Consider the following 14,546-nt stretch of genomic DNA (forward strand, 5'->3'; position numbering starts at 1 on the left):
GTTTTAAAATAACAAGGCCTTTGATTCAAAAAGGGTTTGGCCAACTCTCAGGGAACCTGAAAATTAATCCTCCTTTATTCATCCATTCTCACTAAGCAGAGATTTTACTTTAAACAGTAGTATTTTGATTGTAATGTGACATGCCTAATACTTAGCCCAACAGGCCAGCCAGAACCTGTGTTTTCCTGAAATTCCAGGTCGGAATTTCAGGCTCCATGTGGTTTGTCTCGGGTCAGCCAGTGACCCACACAACTGGGTTGTCTGCTAAATCACCGGCTGACTTTCCCCGCCCACAGCTGGCCACCTGCCCAAGGGGTCTGCACGTGCAGGCAGATGACGAATTTCACAAAAGTTGCCTCTTTGTTTGGTTCCGGGAAACCTGGCGTTTGGAAATAGCACCAAGCACTGTGTTGGTTTCCGAGCAGATCCACGTGGCTTGACATGCTTTTGGTTTGCAGCCAGAGGGATGTTTTAAAATAAGGGCTCAGTCCCTCTGAGGGAGGAATGTCCAGATTGAAATCTCCAGGGTTCTTCGGCGGACAGAGATCTGATCTCTGGGACCCATCTCTAGTAGGAATGGAGCAGACCTGGTTGTGTAGCCCCGGGGAAGTGGCGTGTGGCGCCTGGGGCCCCCTCCGACTCTTGCTGTGTCAGCAGTCTGCAGACACGTGTCAGGCAGCCACTCTGGCAGGCTCGGGGCAGTCTCAGAGCTTGGAGCTGGGCACTGGGGATGCCTGGGAACCTGGTCCCTTGTGGCCTCTGGTCTCATGTGGTCCTCACAGTGTCCCCAAGTGTCCCCAATCGTCCCCAAGACGATTGTCCCCATTTACAGTTGAGGAAACTGAGGTGCAGAGAGGGACGTGGCCTGCTCAGGACCACGGAGCTGGTGGACACAGCCAAGCGCGACAGCTACGACGGGTTAGTCTGGGAGCCAGATTCCTCATTGCCGGGCTTTCCCTGCTCTGTGCTCATTTCCTCATCTCAGTGAAGAGGATGGATATGGCCCTGAGGCTGCGGTGAGGGTCATGGGATCCTTGGGGATCCCCCGCACAGTGCACGTGGTCCCGACTTCTTCAGGGTCTGTGTCTGATCCTGGTTCCCTGGCTGGGGAACTCCTAGAGCTCTCAGCTCCACGGTCTGGGGCTCATGGTTGCCCTTAATTGTGTCAGTGGTGGTTTTTGCTGTTTTGCTAAATGGCATTATTGACTAATGGAGCCCTTTCCCCTGTGGTAGACACTCTGTGCTCGCCAGTCTGTTCCGGTCATCTCTTCTGACACACCAGCTTCATGTTTTCCGTCACTGCACATCTAGTGTGTGTTCACATCTGGTGCATTCGTGTTCCCTGATATTTGTTCTGTGGTTCAGCCCTAGCGTGGAGGGCTTGGGAGGCGGGCAGGTCTGACTACATCCTGGCTCCAGGGGCTGTGTTCCCCCCTTCTCTTCCCCTCCCCATTTCGCTCCCCCTCTCCCCTCCCTTCCCTCCTCCCCTCGCCCTCCCTATCCCTCCTCTTCCCCTTCCCCTCTCCTCACATTTATTTAACTTTCACTCTGTGCCAGTGTATTCATTCCCTAGGGCTCATATAAGAAAGTTACAGAAACTGGGTGGCTTTAAACAATAGAAATTTATTGTCTCATAGTTCTGGAGGCAGAAGTCCGCGATCAGGATGTCGGCGGGGCTGGTTGCTCCTGGGGGCTCTGAGCGAGAGTCCTCCCTCGCCTCTCCTGGCTTCGGGTGTTGCTGGCGATCCTTGGCATCCGTGGGCGTGCAGCTGCATCTGTCTGACCTCTGCCTCCTCCTTCACATGGTGCCCTCCTCTCTGTGTCTGTGTGTTTCCCTCTTCTTATAAGGATACCAGTCACTGGATTAGGGCCCACCCTAAGTCAGGATGATCTCATGTCAAGATCCGTGACTGCATCTGCAAGGACCCCTTCTTCCAAACAAGGTCTCCTTCACAGATTTTGGGTGGACGTACTCGGAGGCCAGCTTTCATCCCAGCACAGCCAGGCACTGTGCCCTGTGTGGACCATCTCACTGAATCCTCGCGACATTCTACATCCCCACTTCTCAGATGAGCACACCCGAGGTCCCGTGGCTCATGCCTGGTGAGGCAGGGACCCAAGGCCTTGAGACTTAGGGCCCGGCTCATGCCTGCTGTGGGACTTGCCCAGCCAGCCGGCCTTGAGTGTTTCCTCCCTCGAGTTCCTGCTCTGTAAAATGGAAGTGTCTTACGGGGGCTGTTGTGAGGTTGAATGAGATCCCATAGAATGCTGGGCAGCCCCCACCCTGTTTCCCTTGTCCGTCCCCTCTCTTTACCAGAAACTAGAGGCCAGAGCAGACTGGGCTTGGCTGGCCTCCTGTGTCTGACCCTCCGCTTTTCTCACTGCAGAATGGCCTCCGGTGCCTGTCCTCCGAGCCCCTCTGGCCCACGGTCTCCACCGCTGCCACAACAGCCCCAGGCCCGCTCACGGCTCAATGCCACCACCTCGGTGGAGCAGGAGAAGAGTGGGACGCCCCGAGCTCCCGGACCCCAGGTTGGACCTGGACGAGATGTGAGAGACACGACTGCCTCGGCCATGCCCCAGGCCTCGCGTGCCAGGAGCCAAGAAAGGGTGGATGGAACAGGTAAGGGAATGGGGCCTGAGAAGCTGGACTGTCCTCCCCCGGGGGTGTTCTAGAAGCAGGGCGAGCACCCGAGTCCTGGCACGTGGTCCAGACACCCCTGCGAGGTTCCTCCTGCAGGGTACCCCCTGTGGTGGGGGCCCACCTGCTCCACTCAGGGCCCCTCGACTCTCACCTTGCAGCGGGCTTTGCTCCTAAGTTCACAAACTTGGGCTGCAGCAGACTTCGCGTTTCCTTATTTTATTTATAATCAAAAGCACCAGCTCCCACCTGCTCAGGGTCCCCACCAGGCACCGTATGGGGGCAGGTGGCAGGAGGAAGTCTTCCCCACCCCAGCTGGTCCCGCCCAGCACTCGGGGCAGCCCATGTTGTTCCCTGTCCACCGTGGCCACTGCTCAGGGGCCATTCAGTCAGGCAGCTCTGCCCGGTCTGGGGGCCCCACGTGGCCACTGCCCCTGGGGACTGGCTGCCAGCCTGCAATATGCCTGGGCCCAGGCCCAGGTCCCCGCTGCCCTCTGGACCACCATCCTCCATCCCCAGGCCAGGCTTCCAAGGGCTTCCCCTCCCCCCCAGTCCACTTCTGGGCCTCCTCAGGTTTCCACTCTGTCCCAGGAGGCACCTCCCAGGCGAAGAGATGAGACAGTGTGAGGACCCGGGTGCGACGCGACAGCTGGTTGTGGTGCTGGCAGCCTTGCTGACGTTGGGGGAGGGACACCAGGGTTTGGTCCGTCCTCTGTCCACCTGCTGCTCACTGAGCACGGCCCTTTGCTGGCCCTGAGTGGCCATCGGCAGCACAGGTGAGTCAGGCCTGCCCCCTGTCTCCAAGGAGTCCACGGTCTCGTGGGGAGCATAGAAGTGGCCCTGGGCCTGGCGCTGGGGAGGTGGGGCCCTGCTCTGTGGGAAGAGATGACGCCTGAGCAAGAGTGAGCCTGGGGAGAGGGCACAGCACGGGCAGGGCCAGCGGGAAGAAATGGCCTCGCCGGGGGTGGACTTGGGGTAGAGAGAGCCCCGGGCCTCCAGGTGACGGGGTGGCAGCGAGGAAGGAAGGCTCGGATTGGTGATGCTCTCGTGTCTGGCCTGCGATTTGAGCTACACCAGGAGTGAGCGGGGGCAGGACCAGGCAACGGACTGTAACAGGAGCCTTGTGTGAGAGGCTCCTCTGTGCTTTCGGGGCTGTTGTAGGGAAAAATCCTCAAGTCTACTGTGAGTTCCAAGAAAGGGAGGATCCCTGGACCTCTGGCTGTGATATTTGGGGAAAACATAGCTGGTATCGGCGTTACTTTTTCTAATAATCCACCGAGTGCTTCTCAGTGCGTCTGTCTTATTCTCACAGCAACCAAACCAGTGAAGTAGGGACCTTGGCTCCGATTACAGGTGCGGCGATCAGAACGGAGCCCGCTGGGGACATCAGGTCTAAAAGCTCTGTGGGTGGTGAAAGCCCTGTGACTTCTTTCCATGGATCACCGCCCTCTCCTTCCTGCTCACCGAGACCATCCCACGTTCTTCAAATCCACCTCCGCCTTCCCTGTTCCCTCACCTCCCCTTTGCCACATGGGAACCTCTGCCCAAAATATGCTATCGCCATCTCCACCTGTTGAAATCCTACCCAGCTCTCAAGGCACTGCCGCCTCTTCGACTTTCTGACCTCCTCCCACAGCAAGAAAGACATGTGCTGTCGTAACCGGACTCACACACCCACGGGCCTGCACGCACACACGCACACATCCAGTGGGAACGGAAATTTCCAAAACCATACTTGTCCTTAGTGTGTGTGTTGCTGTCTGATAGCCTCCATTCTGTTGCTTTTATTTAAAAACAAATGCTGCTTGTGGGCAGTAAAATTGGTTCCGTGACCTTCTGGGTCGAAGTCTGTAGTTTGAAAAACGCTCTGTGGTTTGGTGCCAGTGCACCCCAGCCGGGACTCTGGAGTACGTCTGTCCACATGAGCTGTTTATTTACTGAGTGTCGGGGCCATGAGGTGGTGCAGGAAGATGGTGCCGGGATGGCTGAGGTGGGACGCTTGGCTGGGCTGGTGGCCTTGAGCTGTGTGCCCTTGAGGGAGTTGGGAGGCCTCTCTGAGCCTGTCTCTGTATCTGTAAAGTGGGTGCAGTCATACCAGCCATGTGGAGTCCACGTGCTAGGACCCTGTGCTCTGAGCATGGCGCATGGGGCGAGGTGCTGAGTCAAGGCCCCTTGTCCCTTAGGTACCTGCCCGGTGGCGCAGAGAGCGTCCGTGCCTGGAGCTCGATGTGTTTCGTGGATGTCATCAAGCCTCCTGCCCCCCGAGCCCATCTCATTTCCTATTCAGGCTTCTCCTGGGGTGTTGCCTCGCATGTCGGGGCAGGCTTCCAGTTTCACGGCCCCACTCAGTCCCTCTTGGGCGACCGGTCTCAGTGTCAGCTCCAGGCTCTGTGTATCTGGGTGTAGGGGCTTCACGTGTGCGTCGGATTCTTCTCTTCCCCAGGAGGCTGTTGTGCTGCAAGCTGTGCGTGCGTGCGTGTGCGCACGTGTGCATGTGCGCCCACGTGCTTCCTTGTGTCCTGCACGAGGCAGGGCGCCGTGACTCTCTCGGCCGCCGCTGCTCCAGATGCTCTGTATGAGTTAGGGAAGTCCCCGGCCGCGCCCCGCCCTTCTCCAGCTCGCCCAGCCTTGCCGTTTCGTTTTCCCCCTTGAGAAGCCGGCTGCCTGAGGTGAGCACCCCCAGCTCAGCACTGCCCCTGCCCCATGCAGGGGCCCCAGACCCGTGGTGGGGAGCGTCTGCCATGTGCACTGCAGACCTGGGGGCTTCACGTGACCCCTTACGGTAGCTCGAGAGGGAGACTCTGTTCTTGTCCCCATCTAGAGATGAGGAAACTGAGCCATCAACTTACCAAAGCAGCCAGTGCTGAGTGATGGGCACAGGGGTGATCCCAGTCTCCTGTCCCACGCTGCCCCCATGCCCAGCGGAGCTGCAGGGACCTCCGAGCTCTGGGTGAAGAGGGCCTGAGCTCTGCGGCTCCATCACGCTGGACTAGTGCCTGATTGTCCCCAGAAACACGCCCCACTGGGCTCTTCTGATCTCCATATCTCCTTCAAAGATCACTGCGTTCTCTGCTTCGTCTCCAAGGCCTCTGGGCAGGCCAGGGCCTGATCTGGAATCTCTGTCCAGCCACAAACACCCCACAGCTGCGGGGCCAGGAGACGGGGGCTGGGAACGCACTTGGTTTCAATCTGGGTGAAGCAAAACGGCCTCAGAGGACGGACCAAGTCAAGACTGCCAGTTTCAGATAAGAAGAGTCAGGAAACACATGTGGTCTCTGTTTGGCTTCTGACCCCGAGGGGAGGGGCGGGGAGCACTGAGCAAGCGCTGGGCCAGTTGGCACCCTCGGGGTCCCGGCCCGCCACAGCTGGGCCCTGCTGCCTCACTTCTCTCTGTGGCGTCACTGTCACTGAATTGGACACAGCAGGAAACGTTCACCCCAGTGTTGACTGAGGGCCTGCCTGCTCAGCGGGTGCAGGAGACAGTGGGCAAGGCAGGCAGGGCCCGCCGCCACGTGCAGGGCACAAAGGGCTCCCAGGCTGATGGCTCTGGGCAGGGGTTGGACGCAGGGTCAAGAGGTCGGCCAACTGAGTGGGGTCTCAAATGGTCGGGATAAGGAGAATGGGTGTTCTGGGGAACGTTAGAGGATTTAAACCAGAGGAGCGGCATGACCTCTGTTACGTGGAGATGACCCGTGGGAGCCGAGGCCAGCAGGGAGGCCCGTGGCAGGTGGAGAGGCCCCCGGAAGCTGGGCTGACTCCAGGTCTCTGGCTGGAGCTGCCAGGTGGGTGCAGGGCGTGGGCGGGGCAGTTTCCCAGCGGGGTTCAGGGCGGGACGGCGGGATTGGGAAGGTCAGGAGACGATGTGGTGCGGGAGGGGATGCGGAGCGCTGAGTCCCTGCTGTCCTGGGGACAAGGCCACAGCCACAAACGACGCGCTCTCTCCTTGTCCGGTCAAGGTGCTGGCTAGTGAAGAGTTAGGGAGTTTTGTACACGCGGTATTTTATCCTGACCCTGACTGAAGCCCTGGTCTGTCTGGTTGTCAGGCCATCACTCCGATCCCCTCACTCCAGGATGACCTGTCGTGAGGACAGATGGCAGGGGCGGTGAGGCTGTCTCCGGCCTGGTGGCTTCCTGGGACCTTTGGAAACTTGGCAGCATGCCCTTCATCCCTTACCTTTAACCTCCCCTTTGCATTCCAAGTCTTGGGTGTCACCTCTTCCAGGAAGCCCCTGCCATCAGGATTGATGATGCCTGGTACCTCCGCCGCCCCCCTGAGCCTGCACTGCTGGACTGTGATTGTCCCCGTCTGGCCCCTGGGCGGGTAAGGGGGGCGGGGGTCTGCCTCCTTCAGCTCAGTGCCCTTGGCTCCTGGAGCTCAGACTGGCCCGGGGCCAATGCTCAGTAAACGTCTGCTGGGTGAGTGATGATGGGCGAGGTCCATGACCACTGCTTGGGCCTGTGGGAAGCTCAGACCTCCTGCCCGGGACCCCCGCCTTGGAGCTTAGCCAGCCCCTGGAAAAGACGGGGTCGCAGGGATTGTCCTCCTTGTGTGTTCATGAGAACCAGAGTCAGCATCACGAAGGCTGCTGGGACAGCCCCTGGTGCAAGGTGACCCAGCCGCCCACAGCGATGAGGAGGACACGTGGGATGCCCTGGGGCTCTTATCACCTTTCCCTTCACCGCAGCCCACGTGGTGGGTGTCAGGAGAGGACCAGGGACTCTAAGGCCTAAGGCCTTAGGGAGCCTAAGGCCTTGTCCAGGGCCAGCGAGTGAGGCAGTGGAAGGGCAGCAGCTCCTAGAGACAGGAGTATGGCATCATAGTTCCTGTGTGTTTCAGATTGTGCTCTTCTCTTAAGAGCCTTTGGCGTGCGTTCAACCATTTAAACAATGTGCTCCAGCAAATCTAGATCTCAGCAGTTGTGGAGAATGGAAGCCAGCTTCTCTCTTGCTCTCAGCCGTCTCTGGGGAGCTGGCAGAGCCCTCGGGACTTCTGGGAAGGGACGCCTGAGGCTCCCCAGCCCACGGCCCTGGGGTGGGTGACGAGTGGGAGGATGACTTGCTCGCCACTCACCTTTGTCTGTTTCTACTCAGAACCTGCTCAGATCAGGGAGGTGAGCTTGGCAGTTCAGTCTCCAGGCCAAGAGTGTGCTGTGTTCCAGGCCCTGTGCAAGGATTTGGGGAGACAGAGATGAAAGCTTGAGACCATTCCCTTGTCGGTCCCCTGTCCACCCCTCCCGTCTGTTCAGCTTTTGCTGAGCTGTGTCTGACACTGGGGGATGGAGATGGGTCAGACCTGCGGGACACAGATCATCTCCGTAAAGGCTGGTGGGACCGTGAGAGACGCAGGAAAATGGAGATGGGCTGTGCTGGGGGGAGGGGACAGCATCCTGGGGACTCTCCTCCCATTTCATGACAAAATGAGCATCAGTTACTAATGCGGTGTGGTGGATACAAGTCTCTCAAAGGCGTGGGATCCGCAGGAGATAAATAGTATAAAGGAGGGGGTGTGCTGGTCCTCTGTGGATCCTCACAGAGGTGAGGAGACTACCCAGGGCCATGCAGCTCTGCCATTGCCGTTTTGTGATTGATAGAAAGACTTTCAAAAATGAGCTAGAGTCGGGACACTCTCAGTTGCTGGTGATGTTGAAACCCGATGTAAATTAACATAAGCAAAAAAAAAAGAAAAACAGGGTGTGGGGCTTCCCTGGTGGCGCAGTGGTTAAGAATCCACCTGCCAATGCAGGGGACACGGGTTTGAGCCCTGGTCCGGGAAGCTCCCACATGCCGCGGAGCAACTAAGCCCATGCACCACAACTACTGAAGCCCGAGTACCTAGACCCCGTGCTCTGCAACAAGAGAAGCCACTTCAGTGAGAAGCCCGCGCACCGCAACAAAGAGTAGCCCCCGCTCGCCACAACTAGAGAAAGACGCGCACGGCAACAAAGAACAAAAGCAGCCAAAATAAATCAATAAATAAAATAAATTTATTAAAAAAACCCAAAACAACAGGGTGCAGGGGATTTGTTACTTCCATATGTCTGCACAGTGTAGAGTATCCAGGGACTCAGATGACATGATTAGGAATCTGCCCCCAGCTCTGCTTTCCTGCGTGCCCTCACTCTCGGGTAGGCTTCCCCCAGGGCAGCCCTCTGCCTCCAAGCTGGTGTCTGTCAGCTGAGATCCAGCAGAAGGAAGAGACGTTGCCCAGCAGCCAGCACAGACCCCACTGTCCTGACTTGGGTCTGTGTCCCTCCCTGAACCTGCTGCTGTGGTCAGGGAGACGGATGGGCCAGTAGGCTTGCTGCAGCCATCCTGTGAGAGTGGGGGAGGGTGGGTCCCCAAAGGGGCCATCAGGTTAGGGTTAGGAAGAGGCCAGGAATGAGAGTCAAGCCCGCAGAGAACTCGTGTGTTCAGTGGCCCTCGGTATCCACGCTGACGCAGCCAGCGTCTGGCGGTGGTCTTTCTGTGAGGGTTCCTCCTTGGCTGGAACAAGCCAGAACCCCCCGATCGGTTCGCAGCACGAGCCCAACATTTGAGTAGTTGTAGACCTACTTCTGCCGGTGCCAAATGGAAAGGAGGGTAATGAGGGAGGTGAGGTGCCTGTTTCAAAGAGATTCTGTATATCGAGGAGACTTCTTGAAATGTCAGGCTGTGGACAATGTCTGCGAAAAATTAATCACGGACAGAATAACCTTTTTAGCCAACAGATCTGTGCCTGAATCTTCCATATTCTGATTTAATAAAAAGAACCTTGGACTTGTGAATTTAGTGAGTAAAGAAAAGAGCTGTGAACTCAAAGAGGTGCCTGGTGTTGGGCTGGGAAGTGTGGCCTCAGTGAGCCAGGAAGGCCCTGGGGTCAGCCGAGAGGTGGGACGTGGGGAGGCGAAAGGAACGCACACTGGGAACGCCAACTCTGGACCAGGCACTTAATATGAAGCGTCTCGTTCTTCATAAACCGTCCTACTGGATGGATATTGACGATGGGATTGAAAATGACTCTCCCTTGGTCATGAGGCACTTTGACGCTAAGGGTAGATTCACAGGCAGGTCAGATTTCTCTACACACACACCCTCCTTCCCTGCGAGCCCACCCTTCCCATTTGTTCTCTTTCGTCTGAGCCCTTGGCCAGAAAGTTCATTCCCGCCCTTGCTGAAGGGGGTGACGGCAGCCGAAGGGAGAACTGACCTTGATGACTCAGGAAGCACCGAGGTCTGGGGCCACGGGGTGGGATGGACGTCCTGGGCCCTGAAGCCATCTCTGGGTTAGGTCCCTGGGACCTGGTCAAGGGAACCCAGGCTGAACTCCTCAGGGAGAGGTATCATCATGTTTGCAAGCTGTCCACCAAGAGGGTCTCAGTACAGGTGCCTGACCTGTGGGTGTCGTTAAGAATCCTCCTTTTGAGCCGTCCCCAGACACCCCCACCCGGCCCCCGTGTCCTCTCCAAACTAGGTGTGACCTCTGCCTTTGAACCTCCTAGGCTGCGTCGCTTTAGGCCCCTGCCCTGCCGTCTCCCCCTGGGCTCCTGGGTGCCGTAGATTTGGGCACCCTGCACACAGGGGCTGGCTCTGAGCCTGGCGGACCTGGTTCTGGGAAAGGCCTGGATGAAGGGGTAGGGAAAGCTGGTCATCCGGTGGGTGTTCCTGGGGACTGTTCGTGTTTCCCTGAATTCTGCCTTCTGTTTCCAGAAATGTCTAGAGAGCAAGAGTCTGTTAATCCCAATTAGGCACCTGCTAAGGTGGGCTGTGGCAATGGCCGAGGCGAGGTGTGGTGTCGGGCATAGGCCCGGGTATTGGTTGCTTAAATCAAAGAAAGGGACTGGTAAAAAGTGATCTTTTTAAAAAAAGTTTTTGTTATGCTGCCCACTGCAGGAGAGGCTGTAGTGAAATCGATGAAGTTACGTGATGCTTTTGTAACTTAGGATCGCTTTTTACAAAGAAAATATAGCACGAGCTGTATGATGTTTGGACCCTTGGACCTAGTAATTCACCTGAAGAACCTGTGCTGGGAGAATGACCCCCCCCAATAAAAAATACACCTACAGAATGGTTTGTTGGCACTGTTTTATAAAATTAGGGAGTATGGGAATAACCTAAAGGTCCGATGGAGAGGAGAGGCCCAGAACCCTGATGGGATTTCTGAGCCACTGAAATGGTGCATTTCACTGCAGAGCAACATGGGAAATTGGTTGTGATTCACTACTTTATATATATATATATATATATACCAAAATGTATGTACCGTGATTATGACCTCCAAAAATCAGTCGTGTGTATAGACGACAGTCTTGGAAAACATGAATTTGGTTTGTTTATTGGGGTGCTGGGCATTGGGGTGCAGGTTCTCCAGCTCAGGGGCTTTTGAACTTGAGCCCTCGGATCTTTCTAGAACTCCGTTCAAGCCTGAGCTCAGCCGCTCTGGCTGCAGTGAGCTGAGGGGGCGGCGGTGGTTACCGGTGCCCCCCTCTGTCCCTTGTCTCCCACCACGAGCTCTGAGCAGCCACTGGAACCGCCGCCGGGCAGCTTTGTGGTCCTTGCTCCCAGGAAAGCAGCTTCCTGGCGCCTTCTCTCTGCATCTGCTGTCACGCTCTTGACCTGGGGCTGACGTCTGTTCCTGCCGTCCCCTCCCCTCCTCAGATAAGTGACAAGGACCACCTTGGTGACAGTCCATCTGCTTGTTTTCCCGTGTTAAAGGGCCTGCGAAGGGAGATGTGGACACCCCCTTTGAAGAGGTCCTGGAGAAGGCCAAGGCCGGGGACCCCAAGGCACAGACGGAGGTGAGCACTGCTGTCCGCGGGAGACTCAGGCCGCGGCCTGCAGCGTGGTGGGTCTGGGAGAAGCTGGTGCCTGCAAGCTGGGAGCTGGGAGCGGCCTGACTGTGCCCGCCGTGTCCAGGCCCCCGTTTGTTGCGTTTCTGTGTTCATGGTGTTTCTTCCCTCCGCCCTCTGGGGAGCACATACGTGTTCACCTCCTCTGTCCAGCTCCCACCTGATCTTGGGCATCACCTCCTCTGATACCACCTCTGCTTCCTGCCTGTCCTCATGCCCCACCCCCTCTCTCATCGCATCAGTGGGGGAGGGGTCCTGACACCCCCCTTGGCAGGGAGCACCGGGCGGAGAGGGAGAGGGAGGCCGAGGTTGCCCAGCTGCGGGGAGCAGCTCAGGGCAGGACGTGGGAGCCCGGGCGCTGTGCGTGGAGGCCGCTGCAGCACGTGGAGTGACGGGGTCCTGCTTGCAGGTGGGGAAACGCTACCTGCAGCTTGCCGGCGACGGGGATGAAGAGGTCAACAACTGCACTGCCGTCGACTGGCTGACCCTCGCCGCCAAGCAGGGCCGGCGCGAGGCCGTCAAGCTTCTCCGCCGGTGCCTGGCGGACAGAAAAGGTGGGTCAAGAGGCCTGGGGGGGGATGCATGAGGCATGCCGTGCTGCTTTGCTAAATTAACAACTAAAGTAGCAGCAGGAAAACTTGCTGCTGGCAGTGCCATTGAGCAATGAGTGTGGTTTCTGTTATGCCAGTGGCTTTGCCGTTTAGACATTTTTGGAGTATAACGTGTGATACTTAGGGAGTGAAGCCATTTTCATCCTCTTTAACTTGTGGTGGTGTCTACAAGGAGATACCCTCTGGGTTCTAATCCAAATTGAGGAGTAGATCCTGGAGCCAAGTTGGAGAACACGACGGGGGCCTGAGGTCAGAGCGGCACTTTCTGAACTGACTTTCCATCCAGTCTGAGCCGAGAAGCTGGGACCATGGGCCAGTGAAGACCCGCTCAGGCTGGCACTCACCACCAGGACGGGTCTGGGTGTTGGGAGGGGCAGTGATGTGTAGCCTGGCCACGTGTGGACACTTACTAGGTTATCCTGCCCAAGGGAAATGGCTCGTTCCCGGTGTCAGGGAAGAGTGTTTCCTGAAGGTTCAAACCGCAGAAGAAAGATGAAAGTGGGTGTCAGAAAGGGGCCTTTTTTCCCTCAGATTGTAGAAGTGTTTATTGTTATCAAAGAAAACTTGAACTATATAGAAAACATAAAGATAGAAATTACCCATCACGTTGAAACCCAGAGAGAAGTGCTCTGTAGTTTGGTATTTGTTTTCTTCTGGTTTTGCCTTGTAATGTTTTAAAGTAACATTTATTATATAGAATCTACTCTCTCTGGACCTTAGGCTGATGCCTTTGACAACTTGGACTGGTCATATTTTGCTAGCCGAAATTTCTCACCAAGCCAGCTTCCCTGTTCCAGGGCAGGCAGGACGGCCTTGCACTGGCCGATCGAGTCAGTGTGGCCCACACAGCTCACTGGAGCCAGTGGTTCCCAGACGCCTTGAGGGAGCCAAGGCAGGCCCGAGGACCAGAGGGCGTGTGAGGGAGGGGGCCAGGCCTCGTGTGACCCACAGCCTCCACGTTCTCGCAGTTGAGTGCTTACCGATCATAAACGTGGGCTCTGGTTGAAAGTTTCGGAGACGTTTCAAAGGAGAAAAAGCCCAATCCTCCATCCCTAGTCTCGCTGCCCTCTGGAAGGGCCTTGCTGACGTCCAGGTGGTTGGGGAGCAGGGAGAAAGGCAGCTGCTGACCAGCCCATGAAACCTGCTCCCGGTCTCTCCATGGGTGAGTCTTGCCTACCTGGGAAAGGGCCGTCTGTGCAGGGACACAGTTGCTCCTGGCGCCCTAGGAGGGGCGGGCGCTGTGGATGCAGGGATGCCCCGCTCTTGCACCCAGGCCACTCACTGCAGTGAGACTGACCAGGGTCTGAGACCGGCTCTGCCTCCCTGACTCGGTGGCCTTGGCAATCCAGGCCGCCCCTGTGTGCCTTGGTTTCTCCATCTGTAAGGCGGGGACAGCAGCATCCCACCAGAGGGTCCTTGTGAGGGTGAAATGGGGAGGGGGGAGCAAGCCAGGAAGATGGGGAGTCCTTGCCCAGCACCAGGCCACCATGGCCACTTGGTGAGTGTCTGCTGAAAGGCCAGGCCGAGCCGCCCACCGGCCGGGACTTTGGCCAGACGTCCTTTTGGTCAGATGTTCGTTTCAGCCCTGGTGACAAAGGTGCCTGCAAAGCCGCTTGCAGGAATCCCTTCCCAACCCCCTCAAGCGGGCTGGCCAGGACCAGGGCGTCGCTGACAGCTTCTGGGCAGGTGAGGCGAGGGCTCTGATGCCTCCCCTCTTTCAGGCATCACCTCCGAGAATGAGCAGGAGGTGAGGCACCTTTCCTCCGAGACCGACCTGGAGCGGGCCGTGCGCAAGGCGGCCCTCGTCATGTACTGGAAGCTCAACCCCAAGAAGAAGAAGCAGGTGGCCGTGTCGGAGCTGCTGGAGAACGTGGGCCAGGTCAACGAGCACGGTACGCGGCCTTGCCGTGCGGCCTCCTGGGCCTTTGTGTTGGAGTCCTGGGTGTTTCCGCATGGGAGCCAAAGCGGGGGCTCCAGGGACCTTCTTGTGGGGACCTCACAGGTGTCCTGTAAAGCCGGGGAGCGTCCTTCCTGGGCATCCTCCTGTTTCTGGGGTCCCCGCCCTGAGCTGTGCCCTGAGCCCTGGCTCAGTCCGAGGTCTGGGCGCCCAGCAGGCCCTTCCCCTGGTTCTACCTAGATTTGCTCTGCGCCTTGGGGTTTCCTCCCCTCCTGCCCACAGGCAGAGCCACAGGCCTTGTCGTTCCAATGGTGTCCTGCTCTTCCTGAGGGACAGGGAGTGCGGGGAGGGTGAGAGGTGTGGGCAGGGACCTAGGTCCCCGAACCCCCAAGAGTCTGTCCAGGGCGGACCTCATTGCCAGCCTCTGCAGCCCTCCCTATCTCCTTCTAACTTGACTTTCCGCAAAGGGCACGGGCAGCAGCCAGAAGGACGGATGGGGCAGGAGAATGAGTGTCCCTGACTGGGTGTGGCCTCTCCATTTCCCTGGGTTGGTGGCGCGGGGGGCACCTGAC

The 14,546-nt window shown here is 57.7% G+C and overlaps 1 protein-coding gene across 1 annotated transcript in view; it reads left to right on the plus strand.

Moving 5' to 3' along the window:
* The window catches only part of WFS1 (wolframin ER transmembrane glycoprotein), a 28,116-nt gene that overhangs the window by 4,366 nt on the left and 9,204 nt on the right, over positions 1-14,546 (plus strand). The window contains exons 2-5 of the mRNA XM_082653278.1: positions 2,388-2,623; positions 11,333-11,415; positions 11,876-12,020; positions 13,799-13,969. Coding sequence (XP_082509404.1) covers positions 2,389-2,623; positions 11,333-11,415; positions 11,876-12,020; positions 13,799-13,969 — 634 coding nt within the window. The 5' untranslated portion in view covers position 2,388. The remainder of the gene's footprint in view (positions 1-2,387; positions 2,624-11,332; positions 11,416-11,875; positions 12,021-13,798; positions 13,970-14,546) is intronic.

The sequence above is a fragment of the Grampus griseus genome (genome assembly GCF_964374135.1).
Source record: "Grampus griseus genome assembly, chromosome: 4".
Taxonomy (NCBI): domain Eukaryota; kingdom Metazoa; phylum Chordata; class Mammalia; order Artiodactyla; family Delphinidae; genus Grampus; species Grampus griseus.